The sequence below is a fragment of the Myxine glutinosa genome, chromosome 7 (assembly GCF_964187855.1).
Source record: "Myxine glutinosa chromosome 7, kmMyxGlut1.1, whole genome shotgun sequence".
In the NCBI taxonomy this organism is placed as follows: domain Eukaryota; kingdom Metazoa; phylum Chordata; class Myxini; order Myxiniformes; family Myxinidae; genus Myxine; species Myxine glutinosa.
In genome coordinates this window covers 34,962,803-34,985,880 of record NC_136267.1, presented here as the reverse complement: position 1 = coordinate 34,985,880, position 23,078 = coordinate 34,962,803, and the positions used below count along the sequence as shown (strand labels likewise).

Here is a 23,078-nt window from a genome sequence, read left to right as displayed (position 1 = left end):
GCACACCTGAGTTGGTGGTGGAGCGCGTGATGGGGAGTGTTACAGGGGATGTAACGGAAGAGTGCACGCCCGTGGGGGTTACGGAATACGTAACGGGGGTGAGTGCACGTGAGGTGTGCGAACGACGAGTGTGTGCCAAGGTGTGTTATGGAGTGTGCGAACAGCGAGTGGGGTGTAACAGAGAGTGCGGTGGTGGAATTGACGGAGTGTATGGGATGTATGAGTAAAGAATGGAACGAGTGGTGTGAGCATGCGAGTAGGGCATTGACGTTGACCGGGGCAGTGTTTAGGCTGACGGATAGCCGACACGAGCCCTCGGTCCGTGACGGGCGGTGTGTGCTGCGGGAACCGGCGGGGATCGGTGTCGCCTCGCTCCTGTTCGGAGAGTCGTGCACGATTCGGGCCGGGCCCCGCCCTGCACGGTCGAGTCCGCGCTTTGCCAGGCAAAGCGGGCGGCTCGGTTCGAGAGGAAGGAGGAGGAGCCGGCGCGGCGCCCCCTTGTGGTGGCGGCGCTCCACCCGGGCAAGGCTAGGCCATCGCGCTTGGGAGCGCAAGGCCCCGCGCCGGGATGGTGCTTGGAGCCTTGGCCCGAGCAAACCTCCCCCCCCCTGAACCAAATGCCGGACGGACCCAACCTGCAGCAGACCAAACCACCCGTATTCATTGCTCGGCTTTGTGAAGCCGAGCTTTAATGATGTATTGACGTTCCGGGTGGCTCAAGTTGAATGGACTGTGATGGCGATAGTGATAGTGTAATAGGGAAATTGATGGCAAATGGTATATGGTGTAGAGGGATGGTAGATTTACCATCCCTCACATCGTATGCGGGGGCAGAGGAGCTATAGTTTTATGGGGTAGGGCAGTGAAAACCAAGCCAGGGAGGGTTTGGATAATGATAGGGATTTAGAAAGATGACCATAGGTAACTGTAGATTTAAGTAGCGACATCATACCTGTAGTAGGGGACGTAGGTAGATTAGTTTGGATGATAACGACGTGGGATGTGCAATAGTATAAGGGAAGACGGGAAGCACTAAGTTAGTGGGAAAACCAGGTAGATCAGATGATGCAGTGTGTGTGTAGGAAGTGATTGAGCAGAGTATTGTGAAAGGTGTGATTGTGCATTGAGTTGAGTGTATTGTATTGAGTGAATGGTCCTGGAGGGAAGGAGGGTGCAAGTGCCACCAGGTGTGCAGGTGCCACCAGGTGTGCAAGTGCCACCAGGTGTGCAGGTGCCACCAGGTGTGCAAGTGCCACCAGGTGTGTGGGCACAAGGTGTGCAAGTGAAAGTACTGGTGAATGAAGAATGGTTACATGGAATAAATGGTATGGAATACATGGAGTATGGAATGGATGGTGTGGAGTGAGTAGTGTGGAATACATGGAGTGGAGTGGTTGGTGCGAAAGGAGTGGATGGGGAAGGATGGACCCCCCCTTCACGAGTACCCGGGTAGGGTAGTTTAAAAGTTAGGTAGAGGGAGTAGGTAAATTGTGTTTGGATATTGGCATCTGTGGTGCGAGAGTCGCAGAGTACTGCTTGGATGGGTGCATTAGTGGAACGAAATTGGCTGGGCATGTGGCCTGTTAGTACGTATGGTTAAATGGGCACTCCGCCACTGTTAGTCTGTCGGCCAGGTGAAGCCGCAGGTAGGCTCTGGGAGCCAGTAGAGTTGTTCAATGGTGCCCGACGATCCGGAGGACGGACCCGGGTAGCCCGACGCCAGAGAGGGCGGTAGTGGGGTAAGGGAGCCAGAGGGCCTTCCCCAGGTAGGTTACGGTAAGGAGCAGGTAAGCTCGGGAGACAACTGCAGTGGCGAAGGTGTGCAGGTGAGCGGACCTGCTGGGAGCTCCACACGACCCAGCCTTGAAATTGTGCGAGGGCACAGGGTGAAGAATCGGGGGAGTGAGACCCCAAATTGGTGAGCAACAGTTTGGTCAATGGGAGTTCGATTTTTAGAACCACATAGTGTAAAATGGCCAATGGTTTTGCAGGGAAAGACCCCGGGTAGAGTAAAAGTGTTAAAGTCATTTAGAAGATAGTTAGGATTGAAGTCTCTTCGCACCATCTGCATCCACTTACCAGGGTGATAGGACTCAACACCACCGGTTTTTTGCAAATGTCTGGTATGTTTTTTTTTTTTTGTTTTTTTTGTATACAAGATCGAGGCTCGTGAAAGAGCGAACATTAATCACACAGAAAGACAAACAGACACATAAAACAAATAACATCGGGAGCGGTAGACAAGATGGGGAGAGAGGGGGAAGGACACAAACACAACATTTGAGAGCAGGGACCGAGAGACATGGAGACATCGAGAGATTTGTGGGAGGGAGAGGGCTTTGGGGGGAGGCATGGGAAGGGGGGGGGGTGGGAGAGGTATAAAACATATGGACACTGCCAGGACTTCCAAGAAAGAAGTTGGAATTTCAAACAAGGTGGATCTGGGGTGAATTAGTGGGGGTAGAAAAGATCAAGGTTTTGGATGGGGGAAGATAAGAGATGGTGGTGAACAGCAGTTTTAAAGACCTGGAGGGAGGAGTGGGATTGAAGGGAGTGTGGGAGTTTGTTCCAGAGGCGGGAGAAAAGAGGAATGAAAGAGTGAAGGTGAGCAGAGAGCCGAGATTTCGGCAGTTTAACCATCAGAGGGTTGCTGGCAGATCTTGTGCGACCTGTAGGAATATTTGGGGGACAGAGCACAGAGAGAGCTTGGGGAGCAAGGCCGGAGAGGAGTCGGTAGAAGACAGAAAGACCACCTACCTGCCTACCTGTGAGTGAGTGAAAGGCCCTCAGAGATAGCTTCATCGCGGGAGATTCCAATGATTCTGAAAGCTTTGGATTCAACAGCGTGAAGCCGAGCCAAGTGTGAGGCAGGAGCACCAGCCCATAGGGGGGAACAGTATTCCATTGAGCTGCGGATGAAAGCCTTGTATGTGGTGAGGAGCTCAGGTGTGCCTACGAAGGACTTCGCACGACGGAGGATGCCCAGTCGGCGACTGGCTTTGGAGGCCAGCTTGGAAATGTGGTTTTCCCAAGAAAGATCATGGCAACAAGAAATCTATGTTGCAATCCTTCTTGGAGAGGATTGTTGAGAAAGTAGATGGGAGGGTTGTCCAGTCGATCTTTTCGGAGAGACATAGTAAGAGTGTGAGATTTGTCAGGAGTGAAACACATGTTCCACTTGTTTGACCAGTCTGTGATTTTGTCCAGGTCTTCAGAGAATGAGGAGGCTGCAGACTGCCGATCTGAGGGAAGAGGAATGGAGCGGCAGAGAGTGGAGTCATCAGCAAAGAGATAGAGAGGATTTTCCAGAGAGTCGGAGAGATAATGTAAGACGCATCATGACGTGGGGGTGACATTGTGCTTGCTATTCCATCTCTTCCTCCTTATGAGGGATTGATGGTAAATTCGGAATAAAGGGATTAATGAGAAATTGAGATTGATGACGAATTTGGTGTCGAGGGGAGATATGGGGAAGACAAGACGTAGCGACGAATTTGTAAATTGTGTAAATATGGGGTAAGGGCAAGGGTAGATTAGGTGACAGGGGGGGAGCATACGCTAGGGCCGATCTTTCTCCGCTCGCTCTCCAACGCACCTCACCTCTGCATTACCTTGTGTTAACGTGTACTCTTGCGCCCTTGCACCCCGCTAACCCTGCTTTGTCTTCCTTCCCCACTCATGGACCGTGGTCTTTGTGTGCCGAGGGGAAAGTGTGCAGGTGTCGCAGTTGTGTGCCCGCACCCTCGCTGCTGCCTGCCTGGACCGGTACCACACTTATGGACCGCACGTTGTTGTGGCCGAGCACCACCATATGGACCACAGGTCTGTGGCCGAGCACCACATTCATGGACCCCACATTTTGGGGCCTGGCACCTCTGCTGGGGACCGGCCGTTGTGGCCAGGGAGATCTTGCTTGCGGACCACGGCAAAGGTGGCACCTAAGCCAAGCAGGTGAACCACCTTTAGTTGGCCCCTGCTGGCCCTAATTTTAAAAAAGTGGACGCGTTTTGTGCCTTTTTAAATTATTACCAAATAGGCCACAAGCAAAGAAGTCATCCAGAACCAGCGGCCCAGCAGAGGAGACGTCGCAAGGCTTCCTTTATTGCAATGTATGACTGTGCACCGGATGGTGCTTTTGGTGCTTTTTGTGCATATTGGTGTTTTGGTGCTTTTTGTTCTATGGTGCTTATTGGTGCTGGTGGTATCGGTGCAGTGCAGTGTATGCTTTCCTCTTTTCAAAACATCTTCTTTTTGTTTCCCAAAAGACAGGTCCTGGGTTCACGTTTGTAAATACCAAATCGTGTCTTTGTAAATAATGCTCCCCACCGTCCATGTTTAGTTTTGAAATTAATTCCGTGATTCGGTTATCCTGTGGGCGTGAATCTGTTCGATAGAATGCAACGCAGCAGGCGGGACATACTTAATGGTTTTTAAAATGTCGCACTCAGGGTGAAGTTAATAGTAGAGGGTTACCACACCTGAGTGTCACACTAAGTTAAAGTTCTTTCGGGCCGGGCCGGCCCTGGAGGTAATGAGGGTGCAGTGTTGTGGTTTTTAGAACCCTCCACTTTGTAAATATCTGTAATATTCCCTTATAAATAATCCCCTGTAAATAATCCCATTTTTGGTGTAAAGGTCAAAGGTCGCACCCTAGTTAGGCCACGAGCAACACGTAGCACACCTTAGGATCTCTATAGATATCTCATTAGTATGTGTGTAATTAAGGCTGTGTTCCCAATAGTTTGAATCTATGTTGCATCAAGATCCGGATTCGGCTCCTAGAATTTTTAAAGTGATTCTTCACCATCGGGAGATTGGGCCAAGAACGACATAGCAGGATATCTCAAAAAGTTGTGGACTGATGATTTTGATTAAATGTGATTCTGTATTGTGATTTTCTGAAGCGCGTGCGATTTGGTCTCTTCCGAAGACAGAAGCCTCTTCCGGAAGATTGCTTTGCGCCGAACAGGCAGAAGAGAAGCAAGATGGCGGCCAAACATGTATTACTCGCGCTCATGATGGAATAATTAGACAAAGATGACAGGACATCACAAGTTGATGCAAATATCCAGATTGTGTTTTCACTTGCAAGTTTTGCTGCGTAAGTATAACCTCTTCTCTTCCGCCTCTTCCTCTTCTAACCGCCTCTTCTGCTGGATAACGGAAGAGGCAGAAGAACTTCCGAGAAGAGAAGAGTCCATATCAAACGACGGGAAGGTCTACTCTGGGATCTCCGTTCTTATTTCATTCAGCATTATTATCCGGAAGTAAAGGTTCACGTGTTCATTTCACGTGTGCAAAAACAAACTCCATTTTACGTGTGCATGGACGTGTAATTCACATATGTAAAATAAATAAATTATCAGATGGGAAATTGCTGATTGATATTTCGTTCGGAGCGATTATACACCGCCCAAAGGAAAAATTTCACCGATAAACAGAGTGAATTCACCGAGCGAATTTCATCGAATTTCACCGAGTTTCAGGAAATTACAGAGATATTTCTTCGTTTTAATTTTATTAGTTACGAGCAGAAGTACACGGCGTTGCCGGGTGGGGGAGGGAGGAGGGAGGGACGGGGGAGGTGGGGGCGCAGGGGGATGGAGGGGGGAGAGGGGAAGGGCACGTACACTTTAAATATGTATATACATGTGGGATGTGTGTAGGTGTACATATGTGTGTGTGTGTGTGTGTGTATGTGTATATGTGTGTGTGTGTGTGTGTAAAAAATGTGCATATATATATATGCGTGTGTGTATGTGTATGCATGTGTGACGGTGTACGTGTGTGTGTGTGTGTGTGTGCCATGTGCTGTGTCATAAAAGAGCAGCACATGGTAACTTCAGTGGTGGTGTGATCTCCTTCATCGCTGTTGTTCTGCACGAGCTTCCTCACGTATCGTTTGGAGGTAGTTTGGTCGCTCGACCTTTCGGCGTGGAATCCAATTATGCTAAGGAAGGGAAGAGCATAGCTGTGGTTATGGATGCAGGTGGTTTGTTATTTATTTTATTTTCAAACAAAGTCAAGGCTCGTATAAGCGCCAACACACACTCGTATAAAAACATATAATAAAGGGAGCAGGAGACAAGAGGGGGAGAGAGGGAAGCACAACAACAGTAGAGAACATGCACATTGGGAGATCTGTGGAAGGGAGAGGGCTGTGGCGGGGTACACGGTATAAACAAGATGGACGCTACAGGGGATTTCAGGAAAGAAAACGGAATTTCAAGAGGTGGGCTTGGCATGGATTAACGGGGGTTAAAAAGATCAATGTTTTGGATGTGGGAACACAAGAGATGGTGGTGAACAGCTGTTTTGAAGACCTGGAGGTAGAAGTGGGATTGAAGAGAGTGAAGGAGTTTGTTGCAGATGCGGGAGAAAAGAGGAATGAAAGAGTGAAGGTGAGCAGAGAGCCTAGATTTTGGCAATTTAACCATAAGAGGGTTGCAGGCAGATCTTGTGCAACCTATAGGAATATTTGGGGTTCAGAGCACAGACAGAGCTGGGGGAGCAAGGCCGGAGAGGAGTCGGTAAAAGACAGAAAGACCACCAACCTGCCTGCAGTGAGTAAGTGAAAGGCCCTCGGAGTTAACTTCATCGCAGGAGATTCCAATGATGCTGAAAGCTTTCGTTTCAACAGCGTGAAGCCTAGCTAGGTGTGAGGCAGGAGCACCGGCTCAGAGGGGAGAACAGTATTCCATTGAGCTGCGGATGAAAGCCTTGTATGTGGTGAGAAGCTCAGGTGTGCCAAGGAAGGACTTCGCACGACGGAGGATGCCCAGTCGGCGACTGGCTTTGGAGGCCAGCTTGGAAATGTGGTCTTCCCAAGAAAGATCATGGCAGATAGTGAGACCCAAGAGCTTGGGCGACAGAACTTCTTGGAGAGGATTGTTGAGAAAATAGATGGGAGGGTCGTCCAGTCTGTCTTTTCGGAGAGACATAGTAAGAGTGTGAGATTTGTCAGGATTGACAGACATGTTCCACTTGTTTGACCAGTCTGTGATTTTGTCCAGGTCTGCAGAGAGTGAGGATGCTGCAGACTGCCGATCTGAGGGATGAGGAATGGAGCGGCAGAGAGTGGAGTCATCAGCAAAGAGATAGAGAGGATTTTCAAGAGAGTCGGAGAGATCATTGATGAAGACCAGAAAAAGCACAGGGCCCAGAACACTGCCTTGGGGATCTCCAGCCTGAACAGGAAGGGGAGATGAGAGAAACCCATTCAGGGCCACACGTTGACTACGACCGGAGAGGAAGTCCGCAAGCCATGAGTGGAGGTTTCCATGGATACCATAGGATGGGAGATTGGTGAGCAGAGCTGGGTGCCAGACCGTATCGAAGGCACGTGATATGTCAAGGGGGACAGCTCTGATTTCCTGTTTGGCATTGAGGACCTCCATCCATTGCTGAGACGGCAGAAGCAGCATGTCCAGAGTGGAGTGACCTGGTCTGAATCCAAATTGATGATCAGAGATCAAGCCATTAGTGAAGAGGAAGGATTTGATATCAGAAGCAATATTGGATTCCATGAGCTGATAATTGGGAGCAGGCTGATTGGTCTGTAGTTGCAAGGATCTGTTTTTGCACCTTTTTGTGTAAAGCGGTAATGTTGGCTGATTTCCAAGCAGATGGCAGATGACCTTGAGCAAAAGAGAGGGTGAAGAGAATAGAGAGAGGGTGAAGAGAATAGAGAGAGGGTGAGATAGAGCGGCAGAGCAGGATCTTAGGACCCGTGGGCTGATGTCGTCTGGTCCAGTTGCAGAATCAGAGTCGAGGTTTGAAAAAACTTCTCCACCTTGTCGGGAGAGAAGGACACAGAGCACAGGAGCAGCTGGGTATGACTGGGTAAGGTGGGAACAGAGAGAGATGGGTTTGGGACATAAGATTTTGAAGCAAACACAGAGTTGAGGCATTTGACTTTGTCACGTGCGGTGTCAACTGTGTAACCATTTGAGGTAAGGGAGGGGGAACAAACACCAGAAACGGATTTGACCAGACGCCACCAGGATTTGGATGAAGGAGACAGGTTTGAGAGTTCATTCTTGAGTGTGGAGAGATAGTGCTTCCTGGCACTCCTGAGGGTAGACACACACTTGTTCCGAGCTTGGTGGAAGGAACTGAAATTGCCTTCAGTTGGATTAGCCTTCGAAGAGGCAAAGGCAAGTTGTTTCAGGGCAACTGCCTCAACACAAGATTCAGTGTACCATGGATGGGAGGAAGGGTAAGACAACTGAAGACGAGATGGGATAAATCTGTGCATGAGAGCGAGCAGTTTGCTTTGGAAGAATTCCCAGGAAGAATTGATGTCAGAGGCAGTAGAGATGGGAGACCAGTCCAGGTGATTGATGGCTGCTTGCAGATCGTGCCAGTCGGCCTGAGTGAAATGCCAGACTCGTCGGCGCTGAGGAGGCTCTCTGAGAATGGCCAAGAGAGATGTTCACTTTAACAAGCACATGATCAGAATAACCGATTGGAGCAGAAGAAGAGCAGCAGACATTTGCAGGGAAGTTTGTCATAACCAAGTCTCGAAGAGAAGATACTCCATTGACTGAGATCCGGGTCGGGAAATTTACAGATTGTGTCAGTCCCAGTGAGTCACAGAAGTCCTTTGCTGAGATGCCATGGCTTGTGAGAGAGGAACCCACACCCAACCAGCTGGCGTGATGACATTTGAAGGGGAGGGTTGAGGGGGGAGATTAGAAGGGAAGGGGTGTGGGGGGGGGGGGGGTATTTAAAGGGGAGAGTTTATGGGGGAGTTTTGAAGGGAAGGGGTATGGGGGGAGCTTTGAAAGGGAATGGTAGCGGGCAGGTAGTGATGGAATGGGGGTATGGAGTGGGATGCTCGTAAGAGATAGGGTTGGTAGGATCGGGGCGAGTACCAGGAGAGGAGGGAACAGACAGGGAAGGGTTTGGCACTGAAGATGTACAAAAGTAACGATTAATGAAATACGAACATCAACTGCAAACAAACTGGGGTTCTCGGGATTTTCAAGTCAGATACATTTGAAAACGTTGGAGGAAGGGTGGAATGAAGGTGAGTTTAGAGTTTTGAGAAGGGAAAAACTGTAAGAGGTTAAACTTTTATAAAGGGAATGATTTAAAGAGCGATTTGAAAACAGCCTTTTGAAAAGAAGAAGAAGAGTGAATTGTAATAGAAGAGAGTAAACAACGCGGAAGAAGGAAGTTTAAACATTTTAAAACAAAACAGTGAAGACCGTCTAGGAATTCACTGAAAAGAGGGCAGGGAGTCTAAAGATCAGCATAACCGAGCTCGAGGAACCGGGAAGGTAGACGGCTTGAGACAGGTATTCATTGTGAATTGGCACACCTGAGGACGATAGGTGTGACTTACCATACGAAGATCTACCAGATCCTGGAGCATGAAACGGATGCGTGGCACCATTTTCCGCTCCTTCATTAATTTGTCCAAAAAGGTGAAATACTCATCCATCTGTGAAGACAGAAAAACATGGTGCTCGGTGAGCAAAACGAAGACGAGCAAGAAGGATGATTTTAAAGGGGAAGTTGAAGAGTAAAGGTGTTTATGGAAACTCCAAAGTGAAGGTTCATTACCATTTTGGCTTGCGTCGAGTCGATGACCTTTCCAGCAATTCCAATGAGACGACAGAAGCACTTGAGAGATTGCTCATTCCCATCCTGGAGCAATCCCTTACCTGTGTTGGTGATAAATGATTCGTCCAATACCTGTGCGTTGAAAAGCTCCCCGATGAAGACCACGTGGCCCAGCGCGCGCTGTCGACCTTTCTCTTTGGATGCGTCATCATCCGAGCTGGAGTTCCCATCATTCCCCATTCTCAACTCATTCTTGCAGCTTTCAATGATGAGCGTGTGGAAGTTGAGGACCTTTCCAGGTTTATCTCTTCCTTGTACCTCAATCTATGAAAACATGAAAGAATGGTGGATGTTGTTGAAGAAAAGGGGGTACCTGTTTATTAAATACTTTCTAAACAGGTGTGGGTCAAGGGAGATAAATTGAGAAAATCAAAAGTGAAAAAAAGAAGGGAAGGAGTGCAGTGAGGCCTGTAATAGAGGGAGTGAAAAAAAGAAGGGAAGGAGTGCAGTGAGGCCTGAAATGGAGGGTAAACAAGTTTGGGAGGAAATATCACCAAGGAAATGAGAGTAATGCACACTGTGTATCAGTTTGTGAAAAGGGGAGTGGGGAAGGAGGGTGTGGTAGGAGGTGGTATGGGGAGGTGGTAAGAGGGGGTGGTAGGAGGTGGAAGGAGGCGGTGGTCAGAGAAAATGGTAGGAGGGCAATGGTAAGAGGGGGTGGTAGGAGTAGGTGGTAGGAGGAGGTGGTAGGAGAAGGTGGTAGGACGGGATGGTAGGAGGTGGTGGTAAGATGGGGGTGGTAGGAGATGGTAGGAGGAGGTGTTAGGAGGGGGTGGTAGGAGGGGGTGGTAGGAGGGGTGGTAGGAGGGGGTGGTGGTAGGAGGGGGTGGTGGTAGGAGGGGGTAGTAGGAGGTGGTAGGAGGTGATAGGAGGGGCGCAGAGCAGATATTTCACAAGTTTCAGAAAATGATGTCTGTTGGTATGGTGTTCTTCCTCTCATGAGTTGTGGTAGTGGTTAAATTAACTCACCTTTGCAAGGTGGTGACACACGTGTGCGTACACCTCAGAAAATTTGGATTCCTTTATCGCCTTGTCCAGGACAAGCTGTACAATGTCCTCAAGATCTTCTTATTTGGTGATATTGACCCTCTTCATCTGATTTATGAGGCGGCCAAAATTTTCTGGTGTCATTTTGTTGAGGAGAACTCGAAACTGTCGACATACATCCTTGGGGAAGCAAATGGGAATAAAACAAAGGAGGTGTCATTGGTGAGGTGTCAAAATAATAAATGAGAGAAGAAAGGAAAGTTTGATGTTTTAACGTGAAATCGACACAAATGAGCATCCTCTCAAATAGAACACACCAAACTCACTTGATCACAACTTGTCATCCCTGTTTTCATGCTGGGCCTCCAGGCATTGTTGGAAGTTTTGAGGTCCAGACCACTTGGGATGACGTACTTAACAACGCGAGCACCCTGTGGAAACAAATGAAGAGTTTTTCAAATAAAACAGCAGCAGAAAAACATGAAATTGACAATACTGTAAAGTGGACACCGCACCTGCTCCAAAAATGATAATATTAATAATAATAATCATAATAATCATCATAATAAATGAGAGAAGAAAGGAAAGTTTGATGTTTTAACGTGAAATCGACACAAATGAGCATCCTCTCAAATCGAACACACCAAACTCACTTGATCACAACTTGTCATCCCTGTTTTCGTGCTGGACCTCCAGGTATTGTTGGAGGTTTTGAGGTCCAGAGCACTTGGGATGACGTACCTAACAACGCGAGCACCCTGTGGAAACAAATGAAGAGTTTTTCAAATAAAACAGCAGCAGAAAACATGAAATTGACAATACTGTAAAGTGAACACCGCACCTGCTCCAAAAATGATAATATTAATAATAATAATCATCATAATAATAGCAATCATCCAATTTATCACTGGAGAAGTCTTTGTTTGTGTGTTTGTGTGTTTGTTTGTGTGTTTGTCTGTTTGTGTGTTTGTTTGTGTGTTTGTGTGTTTGTTTGTGTGTTTGTCTGTTTGTGTGTTTGTTTGTCTGTTTGTGTGTTTGTTTATTTGTTTGTTTGTGTGTTTGTTTCTGTGTTTGTTTGTTTGTGTGTTTGTCTGTTTGTGTGTTTGTTTGTGTGTTTGTCTGTTTGTGTGTTTGTTTGTGTGTTTGTCTGTTTGTGTGTTTGTTTGTGTGTTTGTCTGTTTGTTTGTTTGTGTGTTTGGTGTTTGTATGTTTGTTTGTGTTTGTTTATTTGTTTGTTTGTGTGTTTGTTTCTGTGTTTGTTTGTTTGTGTGTTTGTTTGTTTGTGTGTTTGTTTGTGTGTTTGTCTGTTCGTGTGTTTGTTTGTGTGTTTGTCTGTTTGTGTGTTTGTTTGTGTGTTTGTCTGTTTGTGTGTTTGTTTGTGTGTTTGTCTGTTTGTGTATTTGTCTGTTTGTGTGGTTGTTTGTGTGCTTGTTTGTCTGTTTGTTTGTGTGGTTGTCTGTTTGTGTGTTTGTTTGTTTGTGTGTTTGTTTGATTGTTTGTTTATTTGTTTGTCTGTTTGTGTGTTTGTTACCTCCACCACCAAAGGTGGATGGAGATTATATTTTCACCCCTGTCTGTCTGTCTGTCTGTCCGTTTGTCAGTTTGTCTGTCCGTCTGTCCGTTTGTGAACAAGATATCTCAAAAAGTTGTGGATGGATGCGGACGAAATTTGTCAGAGATGTGAGGAGGACGAAATTATTAGATTTTGGTGAAGCTCCGGATCCGGCTACTATAATTTTTAAGCGATTCTTCACCATCGGGAGATTGGGCCAAAAATGCTACAAAGCAGGATTTGTCAAAAAGTTGTGGACGGATGATTTTGATTAAATGCGATTCTGTATTGTGATTTTCTGGTCTACTCTGGGATACAAAACGTGAACTGTTCACCTTGCGGAGGTATGTCTCTACTGAGTGCAGTTATAGTTTGTTGTACACCGCACCTTTCTTATGCCATCTCCAGGCATTGCAAAACGTCATTGCCGGGCACCGAAGGGGGCTCGGCAGTGACGCACGCTGAAAGGGAGTACTCAGTTTTCACTCTGGTTGTTTGTTTTCTTGGTTGTTGTACACCGCACCTTTCCTATGCCATCTCCAGGCATTGCAAATCGTCATTGCTGGGCACCGAAGGGGGCTCGGCAGTGACGCATGCTGAAAGGGAGTACTCAGTTTTCACTCTGTTGTACACCGGTCCTTTCCTATGCCATCTCCAGGCATTGCAAATCGTCATTGCTGGGCACCGAAGGGAGCTCGGCAGTGACGCACGCTGAAAGGGAGTACTCAGTTTTCACTCTGGTTGTTTGTTTTCTTGGTTGTTGTACACCGCACCTTTCCTATGCCATCTCCAGGCATTGCAAATCGTCATTGCTGGGCACCGAAGGGGGCTCGGCAGTGACGCATGCTGAAAGAGAGTACTCAGTTTTCACTCTGGTTGTTTTCTTGTTTTCTTTCTTGTTTGTTTGTCCGGACGATATCTCAGCCATCCTTTGAGCTAGGAAGCTGAAAATTCGGCACAGTAGTGAGCAAGTCCGTTGTCAAAAACAGTATTTTTTGTTTTTTGATTAATCAATTAATTGAGGAGTTATTTAATTATTAGCGATTAACTATTAGCGATTAATTAGTTATCTAATCGAATCTAAACTAATCTAATCTAAACTAAACTAAGTTATAATATCTAAACTAATCTAATTAATTAGATTAATTAATTATTAGCGATTAATTATTAGCGATTGACTTCCGTTTCCGGTCTTGCTGGCGAGGGTTCGTTTATTCTCAGCTCTCCATGCTATCCATCGAAATCGAAGTTAAGTAATTGTTCCCATTTGTATTTTCGTTATAACTATTTATTTTATGGTGTATATATCGTCTCCCGACGAAGATTTTCGGTGCAAATCTTTCATACCTGTATTGAAAATCGTGTTAATTCGGGTCGTGTTTTGAGGCCTTGTAGTTGTACAGTGAATACTGTACAACCTTGAGGCTTTGTTTTTCTCTCAGTGGTCTGTGTTTTTGTGATCCAATAACTTTCGTTCTCTGTTTTCCCAATCTTTTCACCCCATAGCCCTCTTCCTTGTGTAAATCACAACTCAAAAAAATCCAAAAAAAAAACATTTCCTTCTCTGTTCTCATTCGTTTATTCATTCTTATTCGTTCGTTCGTTCATTCTTCGACCACGTGTTTCTCCCCCATTTCCCCAGATAGATTGTCAAATTTCAACTCGTTATTTTATCGTCCATGCGTTATTGTTTTGATTATTGTTACTTTTGGTTTGAATTTCCTGTAACTTGTAATTATTTAATCGTGTTCTGCTCCTCGTGTGCGGCTTGTAGTTGTACCCCCGTCGGTGTTTTGTTATCTTAATCGTGTTTTGCTTGGCTCTTAGTTTTTTTTTTCCCTTCTACCCCGAACATAATACTCTGTCTAACGTTCTAAATCCCCACCTCCCCCCCCCCCCCCCACCCCCAAAAACCAAACAAACAAACAAACAAAAAAAAACATTTATTTTCCTTTCTCCACGTGTACTGTTGACTCATCCTGTATTTTCTGTCCAGGTGTGCTGTTCGCCCCGCCCCCATTAACTCCTTGCCATCCACCGTTTGCCCTTCACGTGACTCGTGGTGGTCCCTCTCGGCTCTCCCCACGTTGGTATTTTTGTGCACATAAGATTGTTCACGGTTCTGTTTAAATATTATTTAAATATGTATAACCTTTCCCCTTCAGTGTTTTACTCAGTGGTATTTTACAACACGCTGTTTTTCTTCCTATTTAAAAGGCTTTTCTCAATTTCCTCTCCAACTCATTCCATCTCAAAAAAAAGAAATTCAATATCTTATACGTCTCCCTCACTACATGGTCTAAATTCACATTCATTCCATCCCTCCTCCATCATTCTGAACCGGATTGCTAACTTGAAAATCACAACAAACCCAATTTGTTTTCAAAGTTCGTCTTTCATTAATCATCCACTTTCTAAACTCCCCTCTTGCCCCTCCCATCCAAATCCCTCCCCTTGCACCTACACTCCTAAACTCCCCCCTTGCCCCGCCACTCTTAAACTCCCCCCCTACCCCTCCACTCCTGAACTCCCCCCCTTGCCCTTCCACTCCTGAACTCCCCCCTTGCCCTTCCCCTCCTAAACTCCCCCCTCACTCCTTCCCTTCAAAACTCCCCCCCAACCCCTCCCATTCAAATCTCCCCCCATACCATTCCTCTCCAATTCTCCCTCCTCCCCCCTCCTCCTCAAAGCTGCCTCCTCCCCACTTCGTCTCCCTTCTATCTCATACCTCCACCCCCCCCCAACCTTCTTCTTTCCTCTGCCCCCCCCTCAAACAACCCCTCTCTGTGCCTCATCCCTTCACCTTCAAACCTTTCATCCTCCTCATCCTTCCCTTTCTTGGAACTCTTCTGCAATCGCTGACACACTAACAACTGCTCTCCCTACCTCCCCCTCTCATCCTTCATCTTACCCTACTCCTCCCCTCCCCTGTACTGTACCCGATGCTCCCCCTCTCTCTTCATTAACGGTATGGACCTCAAACATCCGGGGCCTTCGCTCAAACCTGACTGATCTCTCCATACAGGTTGCTTCTGACAATCCAGACTTGATCTGCTTAACAGAGACTTTCCTCCTTCAAGATGTCTCTGATTCATTAATATCTCTTCCTGGTTACTCCCTCCTACGGTATGATAGACCTGAGCCTCGGCCTGGTGGTGGGGTGGCTATCTTTATCAAAAACTCTCTTCCTCACTCTCCTTGCACTGCCCTCTCTCCTCCTCACCCCCAGGAGTACCTCTGGCTACGTCTTCCTCTCCGCTCCCACCTTTTGTTCATATGTGTTCTGTACCGTCCCCCAAACAGTGATGACTCCATCTACATTTCACTGTCTGACAACATGGACAAACTTCTATCCACTCATCCCAACTCTCTCTTCCTCATATGTGGTGACTTCAATTGTCATCATGCCACCTGGTTGGGTGTGGGTTCCTCTCTCACCAGTCATGGCACCTTAGCAAAGGACTTCTGTGACTCACTGGGATTGACACAATCTGTCAATTTCCTGACCCGGATCTCAGCCAATGGAGTATCTTCTCTTCTAGACTTGGTTATGACTAACTTCCCTGCTAATGTCTGCTGCTCTTCTTCTGCTCCAATCGGTTCTTCTGATCATGTGCTTGTCAAAGTGGACATCTCTCTGGCCATTCTCAGAGAGCCTCCTCAGCGTCGACGCGTCTGGCATTTCACTCAGGCCGACTGGGACGGTCTTCAAGCAGCCATCAATCGTCTGGATTGGTCTCCCATCTCCACTGCCTCTGACATCAATTCTTCCTGGGAATTCTTCCAAAGCAAACTGATCTCTCTCATGCACAGATTTATCCCATCTCGCCTTCAGTTGTCTTACCCTTCCTCCCGTCCATGGTACACTGAATCTTGTGGTGAGGCAGTTGCCCTGAAACAACTTGCCTTTGCCTCTTGGAAGGCAAATCCAACTGAAGGAAATCTCAGTTCCTTCCACCAAGCTCGGAACAAGTGTGTGTCTACCCTCAGGAGTGCCAGGAAGCACTATCTCTCCTCACTCAAGAATGAACTCTCAAACCTGTCTCCTTCCTCCAAATCCTGGTGGCGTCTGGTCAAATCCGTTTCTGGTGTTTGTTCCCCCTCCATCCCCTCCCTTACCTCAAATGGCCACACAGTTGACATCGCACGTGACAAAGCCGAATGCCTCAACTCTGTGTTTGCCTCAAAATCCTTAGTCCCAAACCCATCTCTCTCTGTTCCCACCTTTCCCAGTCGAACCAAACTGCTCCTGGACTCTGTGACCTTCTCTCCTGACAAGGTGGAGGAGTTTTTGTCAAACCTCGACTCTGATTCTGCAACTGGACCAGATGGCATCAGCCCACGGGTCCTAAAATCCTGCTCTGCCGCTCTATCTCACCCTCTCTCTGTTCTTTTCACCCTATCCTTTGCTCAAGGTCATCTGCCAGCATCCTGGAAATCAGCAAACATTACCGCTTTACACAAAAAAGGTGCAAAAACAGATCCTTGCAACTACAGACCAATCAGCCTGCTCCCAATTTATCAGCAAAGTCATGGAATCCATCATTGCTTCGGATATGAAATCTTTCCTCTTCTCCAATGAATCTTTCCTCTTCTTTCCTCTTCCCCTTCTCCAATGGCTTGATCTCTGATCATCAATTTGGTTTCAGACCAGGTCACTCTACTCTGGACATGCTGCTTCTGCTGTCTCAACAATGGATGGAGGTCCTCAATGCCAAACAGGAAATCAGAGCTGTCTCCCTTGACATATCACGTGCCTTCGATACGGTCTGGCACCCAGCTCTGCTCACCAAACTCTCCTCCTATGGTATCCATGGAAATCTCCATGCATGGCTTGCGGACTTCCTCTCTGGTCGTAGTCAACGTGTGGCCCTGAATGGATTTCTCTCATCTCCCCTTCCCGTTCAGGCTGGAGTTCCCCAAGGCAGTGTGCTGGGCCCTGTGCTTTTTCTGCTCTTTATCAATGATCTCTCTGACTCTCTGGAAAATCCTCTGTATCTCTTTGCTGATGACTCCACTCTCTGCCGCTCCATTCCTCTTCCCTCAGATCGGCAGTCTGCAGCCTCCTCACTCTCTGAAGACCTGGACAAAATCACAGACTGGTCAAACATGTGGAACATGTCTTTCAATCCTGACAAATCTCACACTCTTACTATGTCTCTCCGAAAAGATCGACTGGACAACCCTCCCATCTACTTTCTCAACAATCCTCTCCAAGAAGTTCTGTCGCTCAAGCTTTTGGGTCTCACCATCTGCCATGATCTTTCTTGGGAAAACCACATTTCCAAGCTGGCCTCCAAAGCCAGTCGCCGACTGGGCATCCTCCGTCGTGCGAAGTCCTTCCTAGGCACACCTGAGCTCCTCACCACATACAAGGCTTTCATCCGCAGCTCAATGGAATACTGTTCTCCCCTATGGGCTGGTGCTCCTGCCTCACACCTGGCTCGGCTTCACGCTGTTGAATCCAAAGCTTTCAGAATCATTGGAATCTCCCGCGATGAAGCTATCTCTGAGGGCCTTTCACTCACTCACCGCAGGCAGGTAGGTGGTCTTTCTGTCTTCTACCGACTCCTCTCCGGCCTTGCTCCCCCAGCTCTCTCTGTGCTCTGTCCCCCAAATATTCCTACAGGTCGCACAAGATCTGCCAGCCACCCTCTGATGGTTAAACTGCCGAAATCTCGGCTCTCTGCTCACCTTCACTCTTTCATTCCTCTTTTCTCCCGCCTCTGGAACAAACTCCCACACTCACTTCAATCACACTCCTCCCTCCAGGTCTTCAAAACAGCTGTTCACCACCATCTCTTATCTTCCCCCATCCAAAACCTTGATCTTTTCTACCCCCACTAATTCACCCCAGATCCACCTCGTTTGAAATTCCAACTTCTTTCCTGGAAGTCTTGGCAGTGTCCATATGTTTTATACCTCTCCCACCCCCCCCCCCCTTCCCATGCCTCCCCCCCAAAGCCCTCTCCCTCCCACAGTTCTCTCGATGTCTCCATGTCTCTCGGTCCCTGCTCTCAAATGTTGTGTTTGTGTCCTTCCCCCTCTCTCCCCATCTTGTCTACCGCTCCCGATGTTATTTGTTTTGTGTGTCTGTTTGTCTTTCTGTGTGATTAATGTTCGCTCTTTCACGAGCCTCGATCTTGTATACAAAAAAAAAAACAAAAAAAAAAAATAAACAAAAAAAAAAACTAAGTACTTATTTAATTAATTAAATTTCCTTTATCTTCTGACCATTAACTCAGGCACCTTTTGAGTTAGGAAGCTGATATTTGGACATGCCAATGACCAGGTGATTTGGCTGCAAAGGCTATTTTTGATTTATTAATTAATCAATCAATTAATCGATTAATTATTTAATTATTCGATTAATGACTAAAAAATTTTTTTTTTATAAGTTACATATTCTGATGAAATGGTGGTGGTTTATGTGTTCTCTGACCAAATTGATTAATAATTTAATTTGTTTATGATTATTATTTATTTCTTAATTTTTTAATTATTTAATTATTTGATTAATGACAAAATAATTTTTTTTTTTTAGTTACAGATTATTTTTTTTTGTTTTTTTTTTGTATACAAGATCGAGGTTCGTGAAAGAGCGAACATTAATCACACAGAAAGACAAACCGACACATAAAACATATAACATCGGGAGCGGTAGACAAGATGGGGAGAGAGGGGGAAGGACACAAACACAACATTTGAGAGCAGGGACCGAGAGACATGGAGACATCAAGAGATCTGAGAGAGGGCGAGGGCTTTGGGGGGGGGGCATGGGAAGGGGGTGGTGGGAGAGGTATAAAACATATGGACACTGCCAGGACTTCCAGGAAAGAAGTTGGAATTTCAAACAAGGTGGATCTGGGGTGAATTAGCGGGGGTAGAAAAGATCAAGGTTTTGGATGGGGGAAGATAAGAGATGGTGGTGAACAGCTGTTTTAAAGACCTGGAGGGAGGAGTGGGATTGAAGGGAGTGAGGGAGTTTGTTCCAGAGGCGGGAGAAAAGAGGAATGAAAGAGTGAAGGTGAGCAGAGAGCCGAGATTTCGGCAGTTTAACCATCAGAGGGTTGCTGGCAGATCTTGTGCGACCTGTAGGAATATTTGGGGGACAGAGCACAGAGAGAGCTGGGGGTGCAAGGCCGGAGAGGAGTCGGTAGAAGACAGAAAGACCACCTACCTGCCTGCGGTGAGTGAGTGAAAGGCCCTCAGAGATAGCTTCATCGCGGGAGATTCCAATAATTCTGAAAGCTTTGGTTTCAACAGCGTGAAGGCGAGCTAGGTGTGAGGCAGGAGCACCGGCCCATAGGGGAGAACAGTATTCCATTGAGCTGCGGATGAAAGCCTAGTATGTGGTGAGGAGCTCAGGTGTGCCGAGGAAGGACTTCGCACGACGGAGGATGCCCAGTCGGCGACTGGCTTTGGAGGCCAGCTTGGAAATGTGGTTTTCCCAAGAAAGATCATGGCAGATAGTGAGACCCAAAATCTTGAGCGACAGAACTTCTTGGAGAGGATTGTTGAGAAAGTAGATGGGAGGGTTGTCCAGTCGATCTTTTCGGAGAGACATAGTAAGAGTGTGAGATTTGTCAGGATTGAAAGACATGTTCCACTTGTTTGACCAGTCTGTGATTTTGTCCAGGTCTTCAGAGAGTGAGGAGGCAGCAGACTGCCGACCTGAGGGAAGAGGAATGGAGCGGCAGAGAGTGGAGTCATCAGCAAAGAGATAGAGAGGATTTTCGAGAGAGTCAGAGAGATCATTGATGAAGACCAGAAAAAGCACGGGGCCCAGAACACTGCCTTGGGGAACTCCAGCCTGAACAGGAAGAGGAGATGAGAGAAACCCATTCAGGGCCACACGTTGACGACGACTAGAGAGGAAGTCCGCCAGCCACGCGTGGAGATTTCCATGGATACCAAAGGAGGAGAGTTTGGTGAGCAGAGCGGGGTGCCAGACCGTGTCGAAGGCACGTGATATGTCGAGGGAGACAGCTCTAATTTCCTGTTTGGCATTGAGGACCTCCATCCATTGTTGAGACAGCAGAAGCAGCATGTCCAGAGTAGAGTGACCTGGTCTGAAACCAAATTGATGATCAGAGATCAAGCCATTGGAGAAGAGGAAAGATTTCATATCCGAAGCAATGATGGATTCCATGACTTTGCTGATAATTGGGATAAGGCTGATTGGTCTGTAGTTGCTAGGATCTGTTTTTGCACCTTTTTTGTGCAAAGCGGTGATGTTGGCTGATTTCCAAGCAGATGGCAGTTGACCTTGAGCAAAAGAGAGGGTGAAGAGAACAGAGAGAGGGTGAGATAGAGCAGCAGAGCAGGATTTTAGGACCCATGGCCTGATGCCGTCGGGTCCAGTTGCAGAATCAGAGTCGAGGGTTGACAGAAACTTTTCCACCTTGTCAGGAGGAAAGGACACGGAGTCCAGGAGCAGCAGGGTACGACTGGGTATGGTGGGTACAGAGAGGGATGGGTTTGGGACACAAGATTTAGAGGCAAACACAGAGTTGAGGCATTCAGCTTTTTCACGTGCGGAGTCAGCTGTGTAGCCGTTTGAGGTAAGGGAGGGGATGGAGGGGGAACAAACACCAGAAACGGATTTGACCAGACGCTGACTCCGCAAAGATTCTGATGAAATGGTGGTGGTTTATTTGTTCTCTGACCGAATTGATTAATAATTTAATTTTTTATGATTATTATTTATTTATTTTCATTATTAATCATTTATTTATCTTCTTTCTCATTTGGCCAATATCTCAGGCACCTTTTGAGCTCAAAAGCTAATATTTGGACATGAGTGACCAAGTGATGTGGCTATCATGGATATTTTTGATTTATTGATTAATCAATTATTAATTAATCAATTAATCGATTAAGTATTTAATTATTTGATTAATGACTTCTTTTTTTTTTTTTCCCCAGTTACAGATTCTGATGAAATGGTGGTGGTTTATGTGTTCTGTGACCGAATTTATTGATAGTGCAATTTTTTAATGATTATTATTTATTTATTTTCATTATTAATCATTTATTTATTTTCTTTCTCATTTGGCCAATATCTCAGGCACCTTTTGAGCTGGGAAGCTAATATTTGGACATGACAGTGACCAAGTGATGTGGCTATCAAGGATATTTTTGATTTATTGATTAATCATTTAATCGATTAACTATTTATTGGTGAATCAATCAATTATTTAATTTTTTATTAATGACTTATTTAATTAAATTTCTAAAAGATACATCTTCGGATGAAGCATGAGTGGTTTCGTTATGCTATTAGCCAATTGATTAAGAAAGTAATTTGTGATAATCTTTTATTGATTTTAATTCTACAATTAATCAATCTATTAGCGTACACCTCTCCCTCCCAATGCAGCCTCTATGAGGTGCACTGCGGTATTGCCGGGCGCCTTAGGCGCCCCGGCAATGCCGCGCTGTAGGATATTTAATTATTTGGCATGGGGGCGGTGTACTTTGAATGTATCTGTACTTGTTGTACACCGCTCCTCCTTTCCTATGCCACCTCCAGGCATTGCAAATCGTCATTGCCGGGCACCGAAGGGGGCTCGGCAGTGACGCACGCTGAAAGAGAGTACTCAGTTTTCACTCTGTAGTGTATGCGGTTATGTTGCAATTAACAGGGGAGTGAAACTTTCATATAGAATCTTGAAACTGGTACTTATTGACTTCTTTAGATCACATAGGACTCAAAACCACCTGTTTCCAATTTTTTCCAGCATGGATACGCACTAAATCCAAGATGGCGGCCATTTAACACGATAATCGCTTAATCGCCAACTATTTTGGACATTTGTAATGGATATAGTTGTCCAGTATATCGTTTTATAGGTTTTTTTGGTCACTGAATTCATTGAAGTACTTATATCATCAATAACACAAAGCATAAAGTGAATAATCATCCAATATGAGGTATAATTGGTGCCATATGGCATGGCACACCCATATAAATACCCAATGAACAGTACACAAATATTTGGGTTATAATAATGATTATGTATATTTGTTTTTCAGCAAAATAAATCTGTCCTGATCGTTCTATGGAAGACTGCATGGCATGAGCCATAATAATGTAACCACAGGAATGGATGCATGGGTGCAATCTGCCATGAAATCAGAGTTGACCAGCTTATGAAGTGTCCATTTCTAAACATGTATTTTCTTTTCTACTTGCAGGTAAATAATGGCATCCGAAGCGGAACCTCTGGAGAAAAGGGCACGTACCGAACTAAATTTCAAGCTGTGCATCAAATGTCAAACTTCAAAAGAAGAACAATTAAAGGAACCCCCACAGTCCCAAAAGCAATCAACGTATGACAAATTTCTAACAGCGGTTTGTTTGAGAGCGCAGTTTGGAAACACTGACTTTATTGCACTCAACGAAAAAATTGGACAATTGACAGCACAAGATTTATGTGACAAACATGTTGTGTGGCACAGAACGTGCTATGCTATGAGCACAAATAAAGAACATATAATACGTGATGAAAAGCGCTACAACCGAGCGTGTGCAACATCCGATGTTACTCTCCTTAGTAGCCGAACCGTGGGGAGACCAACTGCTTCATCAACACTTAGTGCAACGGACGAAGAGCCAGTGTCAAAAAAGTACACCCGATCACAGTTAACTGCATATGACAAAACAGAATGTTTCTTCTGTCAAGGTAAAATACAAGGTCCCTTGCACGAATGTCAATCAGCAAATATTGGAAAGCAGATAAAGAACATAGTACACCACTCCAACAACCAAGAATGGAAGGTTAACTATGCCACTGTCCTATCTGACAATGATGCGCTGTCACGTGATATTGTCTACCACAAGAAGTGCATCACCGAACAGTGGCAGTTTCTAAAGCAGGGAAATGCTGCAGACAGTGGATCATGC

General features: G+C 46.1%; 2 protein-coding genes across 2 annotated transcripts in view; both read right to left on the bottom strand.

Annotated features, from left to right (window-relative positions):
* Positions 1–5,501: 5,501 nt before the first annotated feature.
* On the bottom strand, positions 5,502–10,745 carry LOC144892798 (eukaryotic translation initiation factor 4 gamma 3-like). Its single transcript, XM_078781127.1, has 4 exons — positions 10,600–10,745; positions 9,571–9,894; positions 9,350–9,448; positions 5,502–5,950 (listed from the first exon to the last, which is right to left on the bottom strand). Exons 2-4 carry the CDS (start codon positions 9,808–9,810, stop codon positions 5,864–5,866), a joined length of 426 nt encoding a protein of 141 aa, XP_078637253.1. The 5' UTR covers positions 9,811–9,894; positions 10,600–10,745; the 3' UTR covers positions 5,502–5,863.
* LOC137410750 (uncharacterized) overlaps positions 10,699–23,078 on the bottom strand; it is a 660,974-nt gene continuing 648,594 nt past the window's right edge. The window contains exons 11-13 of the mRNA XM_078782667.1: positions 11,271–11,375; positions 10,944–11,048; positions 10,699–10,797 (exon numbers count right to left, since the gene is read on the bottom strand). Coding sequence (XP_078638793.1) covers positions 10,699–10,797; positions 10,944–11,048; positions 11,271–11,375 — 309 coding nt within the window. The remainder of the gene's footprint in view (positions 10,798–10,943; positions 11,049–11,270; positions 11,376–23,078) is intronic.

Coding starts and splice junctions, on each gene's coding strand:
- LOC144892798 (XM_078781127.1), bottom strand. CDS start 9,810: ATGGGGAATGATGGGAACTCCAGCTCGGATGATGACGCATCCAAAGAG. Junction 9,449..9,570: donor ACTCGACGCAAGCCAAAATG/GTAATGAACCTT, acceptor CTGTCTTCACAG/ATGGATGAGTATTTCACCTT. Junction 5,951..9,349: donor ATCTGGTAGATCTTCGTATG/GTAAGTCACACC, acceptor TCCCTTCCTTAG/CATAATTGGATTCCACGCCG.